The 24281-nt window shown below is 40.7% G+C and overlaps 1 protein-coding gene across 5 annotated transcripts in view; it reads right to left on the minus strand.

The window, feature by feature from the left end:
- Window positions 1-24281, minus strand: part of kank3 (KN motif and ankyrin repeat domains 3) — a 39843-nt gene that overhangs the window by 2660 nt on the left and 12902 nt on the right. For 2 of the 5 annotated variants that reach the window (XM_060931516.1, XM_060931513.1), the window contains exons 2-10: window positions 12197-12273; window positions 8179-9780; window positions 7967-8075; window positions 7629-7853; window positions 3360-3450; window positions 3062-3281; window positions 2841-2983; window positions 2474-2674; window positions 2255-2353 (exon numbers count right to left, since the gene is read on the minus strand). In XM_060931516.1, coding sequence (XP_060787499.1) covers window positions 2255-2353; window positions 2474-2674; window positions 2841-2983; window positions 3062-3281; window positions 3360-3450; window positions 7629-7853; window positions 7967-8075; window positions 8179-9780; window positions 12197-12230 — 2724 coding nt within the window. In that variant the 5' untranslated portion in view covers window positions 12231-12273. Of the gene's footprint in view, window positions 1-2254; window positions 2354-2473; window positions 2675-2840; window positions 2984-3061; window positions 3282-3359; window positions 3451-7628; window positions 7854-7966; window positions 8076-8178; window positions 9781-12196; window positions 12274-17110; window positions 17205-21830; window positions 21962-24281 lie in introns of those variants that run through there. The other 3 variants (XM_060931514.1, XM_060931515.1, XM_060931517.1) reach the window with 3 other exon arrangements.

Raw genomic sequence — 24281 nt, forward strand, 5'->3', positions numbered from 1 at the left:
TGCTGGAATGCAGTGTTTTCCTTTCTCCAAACATAACGCTTCTCATTTAAACCAAAAAGTTCTATTTTGGTCTCATCTGTCCACAAAACATTTTTCCAATAGCCTTCTGGCTTGTCCATGTGATCGTTATCAAACTGCAGATGAGCAGCAATGTTCTTTTTGGAGAGCAGTGACTTTCTCCTTGCAACCCTGCCATGCACACCATTGTTGTTCGGTGTTCTCCTGATGGTGGACTCATGAACATTGGCTAATGTGAGAGAGGCCTTCAGTTGCTTAGAAGTTACCCTGGGGTCCTTTGTGACCTTGCCTACTATTACACGCCTTGCTCTTGGAGTGATCTTTGTTGGTTGACCACTCCTGGGGAGGGTAACAATGGTCTTGAATTTCCTCCATTTGTACACAATCTGTCTGACTGTGGATTGGTGGAGTCCAAACTCTTTAGAGATGGTTTTGTAACCTTTTCCAGCCTGATGAGCATCAACAACGCTTTTTCTGAGGTCCTCAGAAATCTCCTTTGTTCGTGCCATGATACACTTCCACAAACGTGTTGTGAAGATCAGACTTTGATAGATCCCTGTTCTTTAAATAAAACAGGGTGCCCACTCACACCTAATTGTCATCCCATTGATTGAAAACACCTGACTCTAATTTCACCTTCAAATGAACTGCTAATCCTAGAGGTTCACATACTTTTGCCACTCACAGATATGTAATATTGGATCATTTTCCTCAATAAATAAATGACCAAGTATAATATTTTTATTTCATTTGTTTAACTGGGTTCTCTTTATCTACTTTTAGGACTTGTGTGAAAATCTGATGTTGTTTTAGGTCATATTTATGCAGAAATATAGAAAATTCTAAAGGGTTCACAAACTTTCAAGTACCACTGTATGTATGTGTGTGTGTGTGTGTGTGTGTGTGTGTATATATATATATATATATATATATATATATATATATATATATATATATATAAATAACTGTTACAAGGGAAGCAGGAAGGTTTGTGGATTTTCCACTCCAATAAACATGGGTAGTTCTTCGGTAATGGAATTACATTCACAGCAAAATGTGGTAACTTTTTTTTTTTTAGTCGTAGTACTCGAGATAATGGTATTAAATAAAAATTTCACACTGTCTGGGGTATCTTTTGACCCTAAAAAACCATAGCCAATTTTTCTATGTTTAACACCAAAATGAGGAAAGAAGAAAGGTCAGTAAAAGCTGACCTTTCATTTCTTAAAATTCAAACCAAGATTTTGCGACATTGGGGTGATGATTTTTAAACATGGTTTTCAGTACACTTTGCCTTGGATTCCATACTTTAGCAATCATCACTGAGCTGATTATTTAAGCCCAAAAATTAGTGTCATACTGTAAGAAACTAAAAATTTTAATTGTTGGGGCATATGAGGAATAAAACACTTCTGGATGTGCGGTTATTATAAAAATAATAATGGCAAGACTTCACAATGGCAAGAGTAACTCCCGCTTGTATCACACCACACCACCCCGTGGTGGATTATTTTCCTGTAACTGCATGAACCAAAATGTTTTAAGGCCTCTGCATGCTCTTGCGACAAGGCTTTCGCAGATAGCTTTTCGCAGACAGTTGTAATTTATCGTTGAGCAGGGAGTAATAGGCGTGCGCGATGTTATTCACTGCCACAACGCAAGGGGGCGCGAAGTCGCGAAATCGCTAGGAGTAGTTGGTGGGTGTGGTTAGTGGAGTGTTTATCCTCCGGTTACTTATAATGACTAGAACTGGAGTCGTATAGATGTACGTACTTCCTCACTTCCTCGATCAACCGCTCTTCGTGCTGCTCCATCTTCACTCGTGTTTTTAAAAATGGCGGTTGTGAAAACAAAACAAACCGGGAAAGTAGGGAAGCGGAAGTGCGTGTACAGCGGATGTAGAGTGGACCAATCAGAGCCCTCTTGTCTGCGACGCTGTCTGCGAGGCTTCTGCAGTGGTCACAATTTTTGGGAGGTGCGCGCAGAGCGTCTGCGAAGGTGGGGGGGCTACGCAGACGCTATCTGCAACACCGTCTGCGAGGACTGCGTTGTCAGCATAAATTGGCCTTTACTCCTAACCTACTGCACCACGAACATATCCTTTACAGCCATGTTTCTCTTCTTTGGTCTATAATGAGACAGGTTAAAGTGTCCATTGCACGATTATGAAATGTGAGACATGACCAAGATTCAGTTATGTGCAGGTCTTGTAGGAGATATTTAATGTGCTACTTACATCAGACTGAGCTTTAGAGTAGTTCATGTGAGCATATAATAGCACTGCAATGTCATTGTGGGACGCCTCCAGGGCAATAGACAGGGCATTGCTGCCGTCCTAAAATAAATTTAAAAAAGGTTTTTATTCAGTAAAACTCATGCAAGCCCGATTTCAGTAAACAAACAAGCAAAACAGTCGTCGTGTCTTGTACAGCGAGTGGACAGATGGTGTGCTTACGTTGTCTACAATGGCAATGTCACAGCCAGGCTGCTCAAGCAGCAGAGAGACGATCTCGGCACGCCCGTGCTCGCTGGCACACATGAGAGCTGTGGAGCCTTCATCATCCTGGATGTTCACGCTGGCACCGCACTCAAGTAGCGCACGCACCATCTCCTGCCTTCCATGGCTCACTGCCAGCATGAGTGCCGTCTGACCAGCCTAGACAAAGCCAAGCCGCAAAGAAGCGGCACAAAAACCATGTACTTTACTCAAATAACGAGAATGTAGCTCATGCTGATGATAACCAGTGCTTATGGGTTGAGTTACAATGATCTTATTTGGATGGTGATAACAGATTTCAAACAAGTCTGAAAGAGAGACTCACCTGGCTTGCCTTGGCATTGACATTGCCCAAGCTGAATAGCTTCTTGACTACCAACAAGTCTTCCTCTTCTTTCACTGCTGACAATGCGGCCAGCATCACAGCAGTATATCCTGCCTTGTTCTGTTTATCCACATTGCACACACCTACATGACACACATCACATTTAAAAAAAAGACTTTCTACCATAATATGGAATCCGAAAAGTCTATTAACTTATAAACCTGTGTCAAGTAGGAGTCCGACGATGGTGAAGTTGGAATGGGAGACGCTGTAATGCAAAGCTGTGTTTCCGTTGCCATCGGTCATGTTGACTACGTGCCGCGCCAGAGCAGGGGAAAGCTCGGAGAAAGCCATCAGGTAGTTGGAAACTCGGGACGGCTGTGCCGTCTTAGCACTGGACACTCTGAACCATTCCAGCTGCACGGTGTGGGTGCTGGAGAGCTGCAGCAGTTACAGAACGTCTTAATATTTTGACATTTTGAAACAGGAAAACGGAATACCACTGTAGAGTAGACCTACCAGTTCTTTACTCTTTGTTGTTTTGGCACCATCATTAAGGTGGTTCTTTAAAATGAGGCAAGCCTCACGCATTTTTGAACTCAGTTCAAACCTGCAAGAAAGCATCTGGTATGTTTAAAACAAAGATAACAAGGGAAAAGCTTTCAAAGTTCACTTGTTTTATATGGATTACAGAGGAAAACGGAACAGCACAAATGGGTGCTTATCAAACGCCCCAGGCCTGAACAAGCCTGAGCAAGATAGCTTTCCTTTCTATCACACATTAGTGACAAGAACAGTATGGCACTCTAAGGGCAATATTTTTGGATCACTCTTCATGATACCATTTATAAATTGTAAAAGGTACACACAGACAGTTATTTATAACTCGGGTTGGGAACCGAAACTCTGTTCCAAATTAGAACCAAATCCAAAACACACATCCCAACATTTACAAATCCCAAGTGTTGGGAATCCATGTAATATTTTAATTTCGGTTCTGCAATAACCCTTTATTGCTGCAAACAAAGGCTATATATCTGCAAGGACATACTGTATGTATTGAAAAGTATGCAGTGTAAGAATAGAGACTCCGTCATGGTAACTCGCTCACTGTGGCTTCAATAGGATTTCAAATAGCCAAAGTCCCTACTCTTGCCATAGTACCAATGGGATTTCCAAAAAAAAAAAGTCCCTGGACGTACTCTAGCCATACCTTTCATCTCATCTCATCTCATTATCTGTAGCCGCTTCATCCTTCTAGGGTCGCAGGCAAGCTGGAGCCTATCCCAGCTGACTACGGGCGAAAGGCGGGGTACACCCTGGACAAGTCGCCAGGTCATCACAGGGCTCCATACCTTTCAATTTAATACAATAAAAGTGGTTCAGTCATCTGTATAAAATTTGTTTATAGCTATTGGGGGGGTGTCTACCTTTTAAAGGTAGACTGACTTTCAGATTTAGGTCATAAAAAGAATTTTCCCCGACACCCAATTATTTTTGTATAGTGGACCGAAAGCTACTGCCTAACAGAGTTCTGATTTTATCAGTTTTTTTTTTTAAACAGAACAATTAATGAATTTAAGGCCACATGGCCCTAAATTCTCCGCTATTATTTCTTGCTTCACCGTGACACAATCCAAGAGACTACGTCATGCATCATGTGATGGGCTTTCCCCGTTCACGCAGGGTATTGTGGGATACAAAATTTGAAACAGGAAAGGAAAATGGATGACGCGAATGAAACGTAAAAGACCGACTACAGCAATGGAAAGCGAGAAGAAAAGACGTTATGTTGTGAAGGAAAGGAAACGCAGGGCCAAACTAATAAATATCGGCGGTCAGCGAGCACCTCGGTGTGATCAGCTGTTCGTTTAGCGACAGAATGAGCAACTGTCAGCGCACGGTCAAACTAGGTAAACCTGTAGATGGCAGTAATGCCATCTACATCTGTGGATGCCAGCTGCCATAAAACCCAAGAGAAGACGATGACGCCGAAAGGTAAACTTGCCGTGTGTCTGAAATCACTCACTTGATCACTACTCCCTACTCACTATATAGGGAGTTACTATATAGAGGACTATATAGTGAGCTCATTGATAAAATTGGGGGGGAATGCTTTCAGACACTAATCTGTCGTGCTGTTATTTGCGTCATTACTGTCGCATGATTAAAACATGCCAGATCAGTCGGCTGTGGGTTTTCAAAATAAATACACGCATGTATTTTTGTGACAAATCCATATTATACTGAGCGCATTTCCCACATTAATCAATACAAAGTACTTTCTGTCTGCTGCATCTTTCAGTTCTTTTAAATCAAGGCTGAATACTTTCTTCTCTGCCGCTGCCTTTTATTCAATCAAACTTGAGGCTTTTGATTTGATTTCTTTCAGCGCAACCCCAATGCATGATGGGATATATTGCTTGGTTAGTGACCTTCGGTTGTACACTACTTCTCATGATGCATTGTGGGATACTTTGAGTGCACTATATAGGGTGTAATAATTCTCACTATACATTCAGACAGCACTACAAAATGGCATCCTCACTGTATAGTCCACTATATAGTGAGTAATTTCGGACACAGGGTTGCACACACACACACACACACACCGGACTTCCCCGTCTGCTTGGCTGTGCGAAGCAAGTGATTTCATGCACGTTATTTGCTCAGGAATCCCCTCAAATTAAATTACTTCCCAGCCACAGAATGGCCTGGGTTTTTTTTTTTTTAATTAGATATTACAGAAATAAACGTACATCACAATGACCAAATTTCAGAGGGAACTACAGTGGTTTAGAACTTTAGAATTTTCTATATTTCTGCATAAATATGACCTAAAACTTCATCAGATTTTCATACAAGTCCTAAAAGTAGATAAAGAGAACCCAGTTAAACAAATGAGACAAAAATATTATACTTGGTCATTTATTTATTGAGGAAAATCATCCAATATTACATATCTGTGAGTGGCAAAAGTATGTGAACCTGTAGGATTAGCAGTTCATTTGAAGGTGAAATTAGAGTCAGGTGTTTTCAATCGATGGGATGACAATCAGGTGCGAGTGGGCACCCTGTTTTATTTAAAGAACAGGGATCTATCAAAGTCTGATCTTCACAACACATGTTTGTGGAAGTGTATCATGGCACGAACAATGGAGATTTCTGAGGACCTCGGAAAAAGCGTTGTTGATGCTCATCAGGCTGGAAAAGGTGAAAAAACCATCTCTAAAGAGTTTGGACTCCACCAATCCACAGTCAGACAGATTGTGTACAAATGGAGGAAATTCAAGACCATTGTTACCCTCCCCAGGAGTGGCCGACCAACAAAGATCACTCCAAGAGCAAGCCGTGTAATAGTCGGCGAGGTTACAAAGGACCCCAGGGTAACTTCTAAGCAACCGAAGGCCTCTCTCACATTGGCTAATTTTAATGTTCATGAGTCCACCATCAGGAGAACACTGAACAACAATGGTGTGCATGGCAGGGTTGCAAGGAGAAAGCCACTGCTCTCCAAAAAGAACATTGCTGCTCGTCTCCAGTTTGCTAAAGATCACACGGACAAGCCAGAAGGCTATTGGAAAAATGTTTTGTGGACGGATGAGACCAAAATAGAACTTTTTGGTATAAATGAGAAGCGTTATGTTTGGAGAAAGGAAAGCACTGCATTCCAGCAACCTTATCCCATCTGTGAAACATGGTGGTGGTAGTATCGTGGTTTGGGCCTGTTTTGCTGCATCTGGGCCAGGATGGCTTGCCATCATTGATGGAACAATGAATTCTGAATTATACCAGCGAATTCTAAAGGAAAATGTCAGGACATCTGTCCATGAACTGAATCTCAAGAGAAGGTGGATCATGTAGCAAGACAACGACCCTCAGCACACAAGTCGTTCTACCAAAGAATGGTTAAAGAAGAATAAAGTCAATGTTTTGGAATGGCCAAGTCAAAGTCCTGACCTTAATCCAATCCAAATGTTGTAGAAGGACCTGAAGCGAGCAGTTCATGCGAAGAAACCCACCAACATCCCAGAGTTGAAGCTACTCTGTACGGAGGAATGGGCTAAAATTCCTCCAAGCCGGTGTGCAGGACTGATCAACAGTTACCGGAAACGTTTAGTTGCAGTTATTGCTGCACAAGGGGGTCACACCAGATACTGAAAGCAAAGGTTCACATACTTTTGCCACTCACAGATATGTAATATTGGATCATTTTCCTCAGTAAATTAATGACCAAGTATAATATTTTTGTCTCATTTGTTTAACTGGGTTCTCTTTATCTACTTTTAGGACTTGTGTGAAAATCTGATGATGTTTTAGGTCATATTTATGCAGAAATATAGAAAATTCTAAAGGGTTCACAAACTTTCAAACACCACTGTAAATTTCACCAGTTCTAAGAAATCGAAAGGCCATCTACTTGTAAGGTTAGTCAACTGTGTCTCCCAAATTTACGAGTGTGGCTTGGTTTTCCTCTTATTTGACAAAGAACTGCTGTAACTTTTGACCAGTATATTCAAAATTATGGGATTTTATTCCCCATATTGGAATTATTATTTGTGGGTGTTTTTTTTTTTTTTTTGGGGGGGGGGGGGGGGGGGGATGTCCAGGGTCGTTTGTTGTTTTTTTGTGCAATATTTAGCAGAGATATACTGAGGTGTGAACAAAAATGAATGAAAACAAAGACTTCCCAATATGTTATACAAGAGAACACCCAAACTGTGCAAAATGGGAGGGTTGGATAATTTTTCTTCATTATATGCTACATGCTTTATAATAACAACCTACTTTTCCTTTAGTACTTCAGCCTGTTTCTTAACATCTGTTACAGCTGGTATGTTTTCATCACTGTCACTGTCGTCCAAATTAATGTTCTTTTCTTCATCCGAAGTATCCTCTAGCGCTGCAGCCTCTTCCTCACTGCTATCGGAGCCCTCGCCAGCTGCACTTCCATCAGACGAGCTTCCTTCATCATCCTCCTCCTCTTCTTCTTCACTAGAAGTTGATTCATAGCTGAACCAGATCACAATTTAGATAAGTAAATTTTTAATGCATTTTCAGCATTGTGAACATCTTTATGCCGACGGTGTCAAATAGCAGACTAATGGAACATAAAAACCACTCACCCTCCATTAAGAATCCCTACAAATTTTAAGCTCTTCTTGCCACCGCTGCAAGCAGCGCTCGAGCCACTCCCATCCTTTCTCTTCATGATGGATTTCAGAGGACCTGTAGCTTTCATTGGAAACATTTAACTCATCACCCTTCTACTACAACCTTCCCAATTAACCAGTTCTCTGATGAACTGTTTGACACAAGATGCGTTGTTCATACTCACCATCAGCAGAGAGAGACTGTTCCTGATCGTCTTTGTCAGCGCTAAAAAGATCTTCCCACTGAATACCTGTGTTGACCTGAATTACAGCCATCTTTTTACTTGATGCTTCCACAAAGTCAGTTTGAATGCTTTGATCAATTTTCATTGCTGGAAAGTCTGCACTGGAAACCCCAACTCCTACAGAGGTTTTGGAACAAAGCTCAGTTTCCACTAGCACATCAACTGTCTCTGGTTTGACAAGTGTCTCTCTTTCTAACATGATCTTGGACATTCTTGCCATCTCCAGAGCCCTCAACTCCTCAAGGTCCTGATTGGCTTGGGTTAATCTTTTCTCAAGGAGACGAACTGACTCTTGCTGACACTTAATGGTCTCCTGCAGATTGTCTATTTCTTGTTCGGTCTCACTTGACAGCCCAAGTAATGATTCCATTACCCAGACTGCTACTTCATTTGTTGGAACTTTGGCCTGAACTTCTTCATCATGGACGGTCACTGGCTCAGTTTCCATGCCTCTGTGACGGACATCAACAGCAGCTTCTACAGCCACATCTTTTGCATCCTGAGCCAGCACAACTTTAAGGGGAACATCACTACCTACAGCTATGGATCTTTTCTCTACCACCAGAACAGGAGGTTTTCCTTTTTCAATGGACCTCTTCTCTTGACTCACACTGCAGGGATCTAAAGATGACGACAAGGGTGCAGGTTCAACCAGAGCAGACTTTTTTGCATTGACCAGAGCACTAAGTTCTTCTGTTTTCTTTTGAAGGGCCAGAAGCAGCCTATGCTTTTCATCACGTAGCATGGACACTTCTTTTTCAAGCGCTGGTACTCCCTTTACTTTTTCTTCCATCTCCCTGAGCTGTCTAAGGGCAAAGGCCATCTGTTCTCGTACTGTCTGAAGCTGCCCTGGAGGAAATGAAGATGTTCCAGAGTTGGAGGCTGGGGTGCTCCTCCCAGAATTCTGAGGACTAAATCTGGTCCAGCCACTAGTAGAGGGATTCTGCACAGCTGATGAAATCTGTAGTAAGTGACCATCTGTGGCCATCTGGGAAGGCATTGAAAAGCTGCTACTTGATCCATAATCTCTGACACTCTCCTTAGGAAGGTCTGAAAGAGAAGAGCCTAAACCATTTGGGTATAGACCCTGCTCCTGCTGTAGTCGACGGCTTGTTTCTAGTAACGTTCTCTCTACCCTGGGGTTACGTGGTGGTGGGGGAGGTGGCATTTTTGAACAAGATGGTAGTGTGGGACTGATCACCAAAGATGGCGAAAGCGGCTGTGACTTGCTGGCTGATGCAACATGGCTTCGAGGAACGTTTGGGGGAAGAGAGCGACCATCTTCACTGGTTGTTGATGCCAGCGATTCTGTAGAAGTCCAGCCACTGGTGCGACCCCCTACACTCTTCTGAGAAACTCGGTCACTACGTGATCCTCTCCGAGGGCTCATGTTAGCTCGGCGGAAAGTCTGACCACTTTCTATTTCTTCCACATATTTAAGGAAATCAAGGTCCAGCTGGAATCCATATGGAGTCTGTACAGAATATGATGCACCGTGATCCATTTCGTCTTGAGAGGCACAATGAAAAGGGGAACCCAGATCTGCAGGAAAATCATGTTCGATATTATTTTTGTGAGCGGAATTTATTGCCCTTTTGTTGTTTTCTATTATGAAAACTGGTGTCACTCCAAACTGCTCAACACAAGAGCAGAGCACTATTGGGCAACAAGTAAACCCTCATTTTGCCCACAGATATCTGAAACGATTACTAATAAAAATCTCATAGTTTTAGGAATTAGTTGCTAGCCTTCTCAACCTTAGCTTTACCAGCTGTGCCTTTACTCATTTTGAAACATGAAGTTGAGGACAATGAGTGGTAATGAAGGAGCGCTGCCATTTGTGTTATTAACGTGATGCTATTGACGCCCTGTTTCTCTTCAGTCAGGGATGAAAAGCCAGAACAAGGATGGGCTACTGAAACATATCAAACAGCATCTTGCTGAACTTGTGCGTGCATGTCTGATCTCTCTAAGCATGCTTGTAGTGACATACTATGACGTTAGCTTGGTAGAAAGATAATATCTCTAGCTTGTTCAACTCCATAAACAAACAGCTTTGCCACCAAATAACCGTAACAAGTATTTTGTGGGGGGGGTTTTAAATTCAGCTTATCTGGTGGAGTTATGAAACTACTGCAATTGGCAAAATTATTTAAAAAAATGTATACTGCATATGTAGGTGTGTACTGGTTAACCTATGTAGCTTGTACTACATAGCCATGGCTGATGTATAGCTATGATGGCTCTATGATTAAATGACTAATAATCTAGGCTACTCATTTGAAAGTTACAGGTTAAAATCCCAGCATTTCCAGGCTACCTGCCACTATTGGGCCATTTAGCAAGGCCATTAAGCATCTCCACTTCATAATGCCAGATCATGGACCAAGCTGGGAAACGTGAAGAAACGAATTTCACTGTACTATCCACACATGTATATGTGGAAAAGAGGTGGTCTTCCAACCAAAAATGACTCCCCATTTCCCTAATTTGTATGGTTTCAACTCCGTTATGGAGGGAGCTGTAACATTCGAGTCATGATTAGATGAAAGTGGTCACTATGCTAGGTAATAATGAAGATGGAGTTAGTTAACTTGATGGCTTTTTTTGACTACCTTTATAAGAGCAATTCCAGCGTTATGGACGTGACACTTGAACTCAAAATGGCAACAAATGACCCAGTGCATGTTTTATTGTCTCCCAGTATTTAAACAGGTGTTGCATATTTTAAGGCTGTACCATACTGGAGAAGTGATAGAACAAGAACAATTCCCATAGTACATCTCGGGCATGCCAGAAAATGCCAATAAAAGATGCGTTATGGATGTGACAGAAAAAGTATCACTTTTCTTGGGTGACTGTACATTTTTATCAAACTCTGTGAAATCGTAAACCTAATGTCGAAATGGAGATATCCATTTGATAGAGGGGTCCAAGGTGAATATTAAAAAATCTTTGTTTAAAATATTTTGTATTTCATGCAGAGTTTCGGAAGGAAAAGTCAGCGTTATGGATGTGACGAAATTCCGTTATGGATGTGACGCGTCTGAAATAGACATGGCATATGTTTAGAAAATCAGCAATTTAACCACCATAACCCTTTGAAAAACTCTCTAAATATCAGCTAAAACTATCAAAGTTCTTAAATAATATTTAGGATGGCTATTGTTTTGCTGTTTTGTGGATTTTAGCATACATTTCTGTGGCTTGTGGCAATAATATAGAATTGTACATGATCAAAGTTGATTTTAGCTTGGGGTTTACATTATAAGAAAGAAAGACTGACAGTGACATATTAGGTTGGTTACAAATTGGTTCAACTTATTCACATCTGTAAAATACAGGCCTAGGTGAGATCTCTGGGAGTGGTTTTGATGTATTACATGTTGCTTTATTTTTGCATGGTGAGGTTGACATTTACATGGAATTGCCCATAATTAGTAAATTCATAGAAAACACAAGTGGATAATCTTAGCATTTTTAACACATCTACCAGTAGGTACTGGCCACCACCGGCACCCCTTCAGCCTGTATGCAAAAAAATGTTAAATCACATACATGATGTATTCATTTACGCTTATTTTTATATTTGTGTTGTCCTTACTGGTGAAAAACGGCATTAACACTGGATGAAAGGGGAGAGACCGAAGTCTAGAGAGATAACTTCTCTACAAAGAATGCTTTTTGGACACCATGTTTTCTGGTTTCCCAGGAGAAGGGGAAAATGCATGTGGAGATATTCTTCTTCCTGTTTTTTTTTTGAGGAACCACCATATAATATCCATGCTCTGGGGGACTTTTGACCATACTATAATGCACTGCTGTGCTGGCCAATTTACATACCATCTAAAAACCATAATCTCTCTTTTTTGTTGTAACTAGTAGGACAGCTTACACTGCTGTTTTATAATAATTTTCTTAAGGTTAACAAAGCGGGGAGGGGGAACAAAACCCTTACTTAATTTGGGGCTTATGTGCACAGACTGGGTCATCTTTTGGAATGTTCTGGTGCCCCTCCAGAAGTCAATTCAGGACCTGTGAAAAGATGATAAATTATATATTACATTTAAATACCAACATCAATAAAAGTCAGATTAAAAGAACAGCAGGTCAGACTGAGGTATAAAGAAATGCTGTCAAACATCTGTAAGTAACCGATTTGATAACAGGAACACTTTGTTTAAATTGGTGCTTTGGTCTCAATTTTTATGTAAAAATTGTCATCATCTGTCTGTACAAGCATCACTGGAACCATCACAGAAGTGTGAAAGCACAGGGTGGCTGTAGTAAGAATGTAATGCTTTAGATGATCATGGAATTCTAAATCACCTCCCTGATTAACCCCTTGGCTGCCACCCATAATTAATTGTAATGTGCCGGGCATATAGGACAAAAATAGGTCAAAATTGGGATATTTTGATAATCTTTCCCTAACTTGAAAAATCACAAAAAAATACTGTTGTAGAGTAAAAATAACTTAAAAAACAGGTCTTGTCAATGAGAACCTGTCCATAAACATGAATTACTAGTACTTGAAAACACAATGTACACCAAGCGTCCATGTAACCGGGTACCATTTTATGATGATTTTTGGTATGAGCCAACCGTGAACAGAACTCACGAGCTCCCAATCAAGAGGCGGACACGCTAACCACTAGGCCAACTCACGGTAATATGCCACTGTGAAGTAAAAGTAATGTGCCATGTAAGGTACATAAAAGGCGGCATTTATGACGAGTAGCGTACGTCATAAGGCACAGCGGTAAAAGATTTCATGATGTCCGTGCCTCATCCAAGGGCATTGAAGGGGTTAATAATGACCTTCACATCATCATCATCATAATCATTTACCTGTTTTAAATAGCATCTACTCTCACAAACATCAAGTTAATAATAATCTAAAAGGTGAAACCTTTATTCAGCTCCATTTTGTATATTTTAATCATTTCTTTAATCAAGCATTGATTGAATTGATGGTAAGCAAGTTTTCTGCTGATTTTTTTTTTAAACATACTGTGTCTTGCAAAAGTATTCATCCCCCTTGGTGTTTGTCCTGTTTTGTTGCATTACAAGCTGAAATTAAAATGGACTTTTGGAGGGTTAGCACCATTTGATTTACACAACATGCCTACCACTTTAAAGGTGCAAACTGTTGTTTTATTGTGACAAAAATAATTAAGATTTGGGGGGAAAAAAAAGAAAGAAAGCTGAAGTGTGCATAGGTGTTCACCACCTTTCATATGAAACCCCTAAATAAGAGCTGGTCCAACCAATTCACTTCATAAGTCACATAATTAGTTGATTAAGACCTGCCTGTGTGCAATCAAAGTGTCACATGATCTGTCACATGATGTCTGTGTAAATCAACCTGTTCTGGAAGGACCCTGACTCTGCAACACGACTAAGCAAGCAACATGAAAACCAAGGAGCCTCCAAACAGGTCAGAGACAAAGTTGTGGAGAAGTATAGATCAGGGTTGGGTTATAAAAAAAATATATCCCAAACTTTGAATATCCCACAGAGCACCATTAAATCCATTATAGCAAAATGGAAAGAACATGGCACCACTACAAACCTGACAAGAGAAGGCCGTCCACCAAAACTCACAGACCGGGCAAGGAGGGCATTAATCAGAGATGCAACAAAGACACCAAAGATAACACTGAAGGAGCTGCAGAGCCACAGCGGAGATGGGAGTATCTGTCCATAGGACCACTTTAAGCCATACACTCCAGAGAAGAGGGCTTTATGGAAGAGTGGCCAGGAAAAAAAAAACATTGCTTAAGAAAACATGTTTGGAGTTTGCCCAACAGCATGTGGCACACTCCTCAAACACATGGAAGAAGATTCTCTGGTCAAATGAGATTAAAATTGATCTTTTGGGCAATCATGGGAAATGCCACGTGTGGCACAAACCCAACACCCTGAGGACACTGTTTGTACAGTGAAGCATGGTGGTGACAGCATCATGCTGTGGGGATGTTTTTCATCTGCAGGGACAGGAAAGCTGCTCAGGACTGAAGGAAAGATGGATAAGACTAAATACAGGGCAATTCTGGAGGAAAACCTGTTTGAGTCAGCCAGAGGTTTGAGACTGGGACGAAGGTTCACATTCCAGCAGGACAATGACCCTAAACATACACTGGAGTGGTTTAAAGGGAAATATTTAAATGTCTTGGAATGGCCGAGTCAAAGCCTAGACCTCAATCCAACTGAGAATCTGTGGCATAACTTGAAGATTGCTGTACACCAACACAACCCATCTAACTTGAAGGAGTTGGAGCAGTTTTGTCTTGAGGAATGGGCAAAAATCCCAGTGGCTAGATGTGCTAAGTTAACAGAGACATGCCCCAAGAGACTTGCAGCTGTAATTGCAGCAAAAAGTGGCTCTACAAAGTATTATTTATTTATTTATTTATTTATTTTGGGTGGGGGTGAATACCTATGCACACTCCAGATTTGTTTTTTCATGTTGTGCAAATCAAATGGTGCTAACCACCCAAAAATCCATTTTAATTCCAGCTGGTAATGCGACAAAACAGAACAAACATCAAGGGGGATGAATAGTGTTGCAAGACACTGTACTCATCTCCTGCCAGCCAACATTTCACTTCATGCATCTTAAATATTCTGAGACAAAAACAGGACATCGCAAACCAGTTTTAAATACAGGATGATATAAAACAATGCTCAGCCTTATTTAGTGAGCCAACACTTAATTTATCTCATTCATAATTGAAAAGTTCTGTCTTGTGTGTGTTTATCAGTATCACCTTTCCGCATTCCACATCTGTCTAGTAGTTGTACATGTGCCCAGAAACAGGAAAAATTGATAATCCAAACAAGGTCTCTGCTACATTGCATGTGCAACAGTGTGTGACTTTTTAAGAGTATGCATGAGAGAGGAAAACAGTGTCCCCATGGGGGGAACCCTCCTCAACTCCCTGAAATCACTCCATAAACTAACTGTGATGGTCAACTGCAATCTTGACCCTGTACCAGACCAACGTCCCATCGAGGATGCATTTTTTTCCCCTTGCTCGTAGTGTTCCTGGGATACCGTCCTGGGGTCCATGAAGACCCTGATCTGGATAAAGAGCTTACTGAAGATGAATGAATGAACATAATCCAAACCATTCTCTGTGACAGTTTTTGCACTTTTGAAGGCCCCCCCATCCTTTATCAGACAATGGAGAAGGTGAACATCAACCTTTTATTTACAGCATTGATATCCTAAAGAATTTAACTGACAATTGTTTATCCTAGTAATTCCGAAAAGGGTTCAAGACTTTGTGCAGTCAGAGAGAAGAAATAATGAACCAATCAGAAACTAGCAACAGTTCTCTCTATATTAATTTTATCACCTCCTAGCCATCCTTTGATTACAAAAGCACCCGAGAATGGCTTAGGCCACTGTTTCTCAAACGGTGGTCCACGAGTTGATGTCGTAAAATATCACGCTTTATCAGCGTTTCTGAAATCGCCTATGTGACTCCAAAAGCAAAGTTCTGAGTAGCACAGATGAGTCGTTTTCGATACTGAATAAAATCCTATGCAAATTCAAATAGTAGCCTATTATTTGAATTTGTCTGACTTAAGTAAGCCAACAGTTTACTACGTCAGTTTAGGTTACACTTTCATATCAATGTCACCTCTGAATGTGGAGGGAATGTGGAATGCGGAGAAACTACGAGTAACCAAATCAGACTTGGCATCAAAGTGTCAAAAAGATAATGGATCGGTGTCTGAAGACCGGGTCAGTCAAAAGAAAAGCACAAGAAACATCCGACACGAGCGAGGACAAAGTGCAAAGAGATGATGATGATTCTTTGTTTTCTCAAACAAAGCAGCGCAACTGGATCAATGTGGCCCCCAATATGAGATTAAAACTGTCCAGTTTGGAGCCAGACATTGCTTCACTGATGTATCAGAACAAGCAGCACCATTCTTCCCATTAAGATAAGGGCAACAATGAGTGAGTCGGCTATACTATTTGTAAAACCGTCATTTCATCAGCGTGTAATTTGTAATATACTGTTGAAGTAGGCTCATTGTTTTTTGTTCGGGATATTTAGTTGGTTAGGTGGTCTGAGATTTTTTTTTTTTAAATCGATAAAATGGTCCTTGGTCTAGCATGGCCACTTTTTACTCTGACACATCCCACAAAGTTTAGGCTTTTATGTTTTTGGTCACGATCTAATCTTATGGATCATATAGGGTTTTTTTTGCACATCTAGATTTTGGCACTGCCCTCACCCTATCCATTTAAAAAATAAATAAATAAAATCACCAAACCTTATATATGTTTATGCACTAACCAGTGTGGGCAATTTTTTTAAAGATTCGTTCATTACATCTTGTTGATTTTTCTCACCTTTTCCAAAGTTAACTTACATTTAACATACAGATATTCACTCCTTATGTTAGTACGCTTGTGGTTTTCTTTATGATTAAATTTTGTGTGTGTTTTCAAAGACCAGAGCACCAATTAACAGCACTGGAAAGAGCCGGTCATGGAACCCCCCACCCACACAGTCAGAAAAACAGAGATGTAGAGGAAGGGGGGACGCATTTCACGCAGGCAGATCTGTTTTTGGAGAGCCCTAGGCACATTCCACCACAACTTCCCTCTCACATCCTGCTAATGTGACCAGGCTTCAACTTGTAGTTTGTGCACAGAGTGTAGGTGGCTATATAAAATAAAATGAATTAAAAAAAAAAAAAACAACTAAAATAAATAAACAGAAAAATGTGAATGGGCAAACACTGGTGTCAAGCTTCAGGGGGAAAAGCAAGACTACAGTCTGAATAATCTGAATAATTCAAAAACCCCACTTCCTCGCAGAATTATGCTTTGTTACTTGAGCAGTACCAGGTTCATGACCTCCCTTGGTGCTCGAGAGCTGTAGAGCAGGTCATGCTTGACTTCGTTACCCTGTGTCAGCTTGTTTCCTGGACTATCAGCTTGCTGAACGCCCAAGCTCACCATCTTTGAGGAGACGTCCCAGTGTTTACAAAGCCTGGTGATAAGTGCCTAATTACAAGGGAGAGAGCGAGAGAGGGAGAGAGAACGAACCCCCACCCTACCATACATTCCTCTCAGCCCCCATTTAACATCACATGAGGGTGGAAGTTTCACACAAACAAACAAAACAAAAAAAAGTGTTCCACAGCTCCACCGGCTAATTTAAATTCCAGTCTACTAAAGTGACTAAACTTGGTTTAAAGGTGAACCTTAATCAGAAACCCTAATACTAGAGAGTGAGTCATTTATATAATTATGAAGTGTTAGTGCTCCAAATATTACGCTTATGAAGTAATTACTCTAGTAACCTAGTGCATCTATGCTTTCATGCATTAGCGCATTGCAGACTGGGTTGATTGTTATCAAACAGAAACCAACCATTTTAAAATCCAAGGCTGGGAATCGCCCAAGACGTCACTCTGTTACACATATCCGGCTGGAGTATTGGTTTAATGCAAGTCATGTTTTCAAAACATGACCTCATGGTCCTCCCGCCCATTTCCCCCAGAGGGGTGTTGTCAATCAGATGGTATGAGTTGGGGCATGTCTCAGACTTAACAGCTTAAGCAAGAACTGACCACAAACAAACAGAGTCAGAGTTGTAAAGTCTTAATCGGTGCACATGTACAAAGCCTAGAAACAGAAGGATGGATACTTTACGGTCCTATTCAACCGAGTCTAGCACAGCAACACATCTGCAGTTTCCTGAAGGGAAGTGGGTTTGATAAGACCCCTGGGGCGCCCCCCATTGTCTCACAGCGCTGTGACGGACAAGCAACTGATCAACGGTCCGCAAGCTGCTTCCTCAAAACCACAGAGGGATACGTAAACAAGGAAACGAAGCACACAAATCACAGTCGCATTCTGTCACACCCCAGGATCAGCTGATTTTCCAGTTTGAAACCCCACACACTCGACTGAATATAGTGGTTGATTTGAGAAATCAGAAGGTGTGGGTTAATTTGCTACAACAGCATGACTCTGGTAGTTGTTCCAAAATGATGTTTTTGTATGTAGTCTTCATATGAAGTCTCTTCTACGATTTAAAAAAAAAAATAAAAAATCTCCCTTAATTTCCTCCCCAACACAAGGACACATTGAACACCGTATAATGAACCATTATGCTCCTTCTTTGACAAAAAGTTCTGAAGTCTCCTTGTTCTGCTTTTCCCGTGCTGTCTTCCATCTATAAAAGAAGCTGGAAGCAGTACAGGGGAATTGGATAGAGGCTGGATTCAGATTTCCTTCGACAAGTCATACTTTATATCATATTCCTCGCTCAATAAAACACTTAGTGAACAAAGATAAGCCTAAAGCAAGAAATTAGATAAAACTCGACTAATTAATGGCATCATGGAGAACAATGTTCAAGCAAGCAGCGTACAGCATTCCACAGAAGCACAGGCATCAAACAGCACTCAGACGTACACAAAGTAAAAATGCACATTAAGAGCACATTACATGCCAAGATCTTCTGCAACGTTCGCCAAAACAGGACTCTCAAAGGAAGCATTACAGAATTTTGGGTGATCCGGCAGTGAGCGTGCCGTTAGATTATAAATCCAGATCATACAGTTCTTTAAACGGATGAACATACCACTGACCGAACAAAACTAACACCAACACGGAGCTGCTCACTGTCTGGAAAATGACTTTAAATAACTTCGGCAAGGTTATGGGAAAACATCTTAAAATAAAACGCACGATCGAGGCAATGCTGACGCTGCGAATTCTTCCTAGTTGGTTGATGCGAGTCTCTTTAGCATGTCACACGGCATTCCCAAACATGTTCAAATGCAATGTGCTACACACAAACTCCTGTTTTTATTGATTGACTATTGTTCTGTTCAGCACATCGGAGCTTCATCATAAGGACGCAAGGACATTACATCCAGAACAAGACCTGTGGATTAGCTTTCCTAACAAACCAAACTGGGTGGGATTATTCTAGTTTTCTGAGAAACCAGCTGTAACTTATTATGTCAGCAGATGTTATCAATCCACTATCAACAGGGATTGAATAATACATTTTTTTCTTTAAACAATGTTCACGTCATTAGTGAAAAGTACACTGAAGTATTCATCACATCACTTTAGTAAGTTAAACTTACAGCTAGTGGCAAATCCTTATTATTCTAGCCACATTCACCGGATATGAGCAATCGAACACTGATTGGCTACCCTACTACTAGGATATCAGCTCATATACTGTGAGCAGAGAAAAACAAAATGGCGGCGCATGTTGCTGAACGAACCAACCAAGGACGAAATAAAAACTACTCGAAAACAAAACCCTAAAAAATACAAAAGCAAAAAAATATGGAATAAAAGTATTTGATGGTAAGAACATATCTTTTTTTGAAATATATATATATATTTAAGAATTATTATTATTATAGCATTTTTCACAAATTGCTCCTGTCATTTCGCCGGTTTGTCTACATTCTTCATCTTTAAGCATTAAAATGTGTTGAATTTTTTTTAGACTGGTTCAAAAGCTCAAGGCAGATTCTACCATAACTGGATCCATTAATCACTTGCCCACAAAATAAGAAATTTTTCTTGTCCTTTTTTCAGTGAGGTAATATTTCCAAGATTGAAAATATGGTATTTGGTCTTCTAAAACAGCACGTCATTTAAAAATACACTGAGTATATCAATAAAAGATTTTTAAAGAATAAAGTTCTATTTCTTTGACATATCTGACAGACATAACTCCCATTTTAAAAATCACTTTCATTATCCCTGTTGCTATCGTCAGTGAATTTCTGTCAGATGACCTGACGATAGACTCAGCCATTATGGATCTTTGGTAGTTATCGTGTGGAAGCAGGCTTTATCATTTTTGGGTGTCAACAGATAGAGTTGAAATAGATTAACAGCGAAAAAACTATTTCGTTCATGAGAGAAGCCCACAGTTATTTTTAAAAAATGCTATCGTCAGTCTGTCAGTCAAACGCACCTGACGATAGCAAAATTCAAGCCCTCACCACGCACATGTTGACTGATGCAAAGAGGAAATTCTACTGCGCATGATTTTTGTGACAGCAGACATTTACTTCCGGGCAAGACTTGGAGTTCTGACAGCTAGATTTCATCAAATAAATCAAGGTAAGATTTTCAGTCAGCTATCCTGATGATAGAAATTTTTGACGATAGAAACATTGAGCATTCATATTTAAATTTTTCTGGAGGAAAACTATCGTAAGTTGAGATAAATCAGAGCCACTTGCGACCCTTTCAGCCGACAGGCCATTTCAATGTGTTATTTCCCCGCGAAAGTGACACAGTCGTGTCTATCGTCACTGTTCTGACAATTATTGTTGATATTTCAATTTTGAAAATAAATTTTATCTTTTTTATTTCAATATTTTATTTTATTATTTGGTCCTAGTGATGAGGTATTTAATATTATTACTAAATTTGTCAGATTATTAATGTAAGAAACAGTTTTGTTGCTGGGCGGCACGGTGGTGTAGTGGTTAGCGCTGTCGCCTCACAGCAAGAAGGTCCGGGTTCGAGCCCCGGGGCCGGCGAGGGCCTTTCTGTGTGGAGTTTGCATGTTCTCCCCGTGTCCGCCTGGGTTTCCTCCGGGTGCTCCGGTTTCCCCCACAGTCCAAAGACATGCAGGTTAGGTTAACTGGTGACTCTAAATTGACCGTAGGTGTGAATGTGAGTGTGAATGGTTGTCTGTGTCTATGTGTCAGCCCTGTGATGACCTGGCGACTTGTCCAGGGTGTACCCCGCCTTTCGCCCGTAGTCAGCTGGGATAGGCTCCAGCTTGCCTGCGACCCTGTAGAAGGATAAAGCGGCTACAGATAATGAGATGAGATGAGTTTTGTTGCTATTGTCATCTAGAGTGTCTGTCAGAATATGATGGTAGACGTTAGTTTGTCTGTCAGATTTTGATGATAGAAGCCGATGTGTTTCTATTGTCATTTAGCATGTCTGTCATGTCAGGCTTTTATTAATTAGTTACCAGGACTACTGTCCTAAAATTTACTGTGAATGTCCAAGACCCCAAATGCTACTAGAAAAACTTAACAGAATGATCAAAATAATCAATTCAGCAATTTAAGGAGATGGGACTTAACTGGCCTCTGTTATGGTAGAATCTGCCTCAAATAAGTTTGAAAATTACATAACTGAATCATCCAAGGAAGAATTAAATAAACGTCTAAAAGCTATTCAGTACCTCGGCACGACAGCAACACGGCATTTTCTACAAAAAAACCCACTAAAGTCAATTCGTGCAGCCATCGATAGGTTTTTAAGAACCCCACCTAAGCAGAAATGATTTTGTCAGACGTTGTGTAAAGTTTTTATTGCTCAAATTTGCAAAAAAAAAAAATTTAAATGCTCTGTTTCTCAAAATCCAGTGAATGTGGATATAATAAAACAGTTATTCCATTCAATCTCGTCATACATGGCTTATAGCCAACTCAGTGTTACGTGCCTCGTCGGCTATCAGCTCACGTACGACTCGATTTCGTGGAATAACTTAATTAGCTCATTGCTCCCTTTAGAACTGAGAGCTTAAATATGCGTTTGTTGATTCTAGGCATACCTCTTTATCCTTTCAGCACCTCATTCAGGAACTTGTGGGAGGGTTGGTACACAAGGCTCAGCACTATACGTGACTCTTTATCCACTCTGGAGGTGCACCAGCTGAGTGCTCAGGATGAAAATGTAGCTCACCTATAGTTATAAATAATTTTTTTTTTAATTTATAAATAAATCTGACCTATGCAAGTTCTAAAATTAAATACCAACACACAAAAACAAGGGACTGCAAAAGATAAAGTGTACTGAACCTTCATTTTCCTCCATTTCATAAATGGAAACAGTTGGTGCCTTTAGTTCACGTTTGGATTTTTACACGCATTTATACCATTTTTGTGTCTTCCAAAAACATTTATTTTCAGCACCTCCAACTCAGCTTCAATGAAACAAATTTTTCCCCTTTTCCATTTAATTCGTGCCTCAGATCTTGGCTCAACTGTACACATCATGGCATGTTTCATTTAAATTCCATGCGTATGAGAGTAAACTGGAGTGTGTCTCACGTATGAGACATGTTTACATCAGGGACGTGTGGGTTGGAACACGTTTCTATTCGGCTAAAACTGATTCACTCATATCACCACTCATTTTTAAAGCTAGACTGCCTTTCAGATTTTAAGTGTAGGTCATAAAAAGAATTTTCCCTGACACCCAGTTATTTTTGTTTAGTGGACCGAAAGCTACTGAATTCGAATCACAGCCTTCCAATTTTATAATTTTTTAAAAATAGGACAATTAATGAATTTAGGGCCATGTGGCCTTAAATTCTCCGCTATTTTTTCCTGCTTCACCATGACCCAATTTAAGATACTACGTCATGCATCACATGGTGGGCTTTCCCCGTTCGTGCAAGGCATTGTGGGATACAAATTTGAAACAGGAGAGGAAAATGGAGGATGCGAATGAAATGTGAAAGACCAACTACAGTAACGGAAAGCGAGAAAAGACGTTATGTTGCAAAGGAAAGAAAACGCAGGACCAAACTAATAAATATCAGCGCTCAGCAAGCACCTCGGTGTGATCAGCTGTTCATTTAGCGACAGAATGATGTAACTGTCGGCGCGCGGTCAAGATAAACCTGTAGATGGCAGTAATGCAACACTGTGGATGCCAGCTGCCGTAAAACCCAAAAGAAGAAGGTGGTAAACCTGCGCATGCGCACATGGACTTCCTCTGTCTGCATGACTGCGCAAAGCGAGCGATTTCATGTATATTATTTGCTCAGGAATCCCCTGAAATTAAATAACTTCTCAGCCACAGAATGGCTTGAGGGAACTAAATTTCACAGATTTTATGAAATCGAAAGGCCGTCTAGCTTTAAGTGTCCACTTCTAACAAACTGAAAGTGAAACAGTGGTGCGACTGTTAAAATTCTCTCATGCATATTCGAGTCATGGATTAAAACACACACACTATGTAGTATCATAGTATACCCTTGGCATGAGACAATACACTAAATCCACGATACGAGTCATATGGGCTTCATGAGGCGATATTGACAAATATTCAATTTTAATACATTTATTTTATAGTGATAAATCAAACCACTGCAATATCAATACATTGTATTATTTTATAGAGGATTTATAATATGTGGTGGAATTTCCCCCAATACGTTATTTTAAACTTTCATGAATGTCAAATGTATTTCATGGCAACATTATTAATAAGGAAAGACTGTTTGATGGTAGATTGTGCATTATATAATTAAATTACAAATTCATGTCATCACCACTCCTACTGCTGTCTGACGTCCACCTGATACGCGGAACATTTACCGATTTAATTGTACAGATGAGAAAACAATTGCAAATTTAGTTTGTATATTTCCTCATCCAGGTGGCACGGTGGTGTAGTGGTTAGCGCTGTTGCCTCACAGCAAGAAGGTCCGGGTTCAAGCCCCGTGGCCGGCAAGGGCCTTTCTGTGTGGAGTTTGCATGTTCTCCCCGTGTCCGTGTGGGTTTCCTCCGGGTGCTCCGGTTTCCCCCAAAAGACATGCAGGTTAGGTTAACTGGTGACTCTAAATTGAGCGTAGGTGTGAATGTGAGTGTGAATGGTTGTCTGTGTCTATGTGTCAGCCCTGTGATGACCTGGCGACTTGTCCAGGGTGTACCCCGCCTTTCGCCCGTAGTCAGCTGGGATAGGCTCCAGCTTGCCTGCGACCCTGTAGAACAGGATAAAGCGGCTACAGATAATGAGATGAGAGATGAGATTTCCTCATCCAACCAAAATTAGGTTCTAGGTACGCCTCTGCCAGCACACCATACTTCTGAGTTGTTTTAGATACGAGTGTGACTTACATCAAGTGCAACACACAGGCGTTGATTTCAACCCACGTTTCAGAGCACAGTCACGGCAGACACGTTAGAAACTGAAGCGCACGTCAATACAGTGGTTTATGGTAACTGCCTTCACAGAGCCATGCTATTCATTTACTGTAAATTCTCGACAGTGT

Source organism: Neoarius graeffei, chromosome 10 (assembly GCF_027579695.1).
Source record: "Neoarius graeffei isolate fNeoGra1 chromosome 10, fNeoGra1.pri, whole genome shotgun sequence".
In the NCBI taxonomy this organism is placed as follows: domain Eukaryota; kingdom Metazoa; phylum Chordata; class Actinopteri; order Siluriformes; family Ariidae; genus Neoarius; species Neoarius graeffei.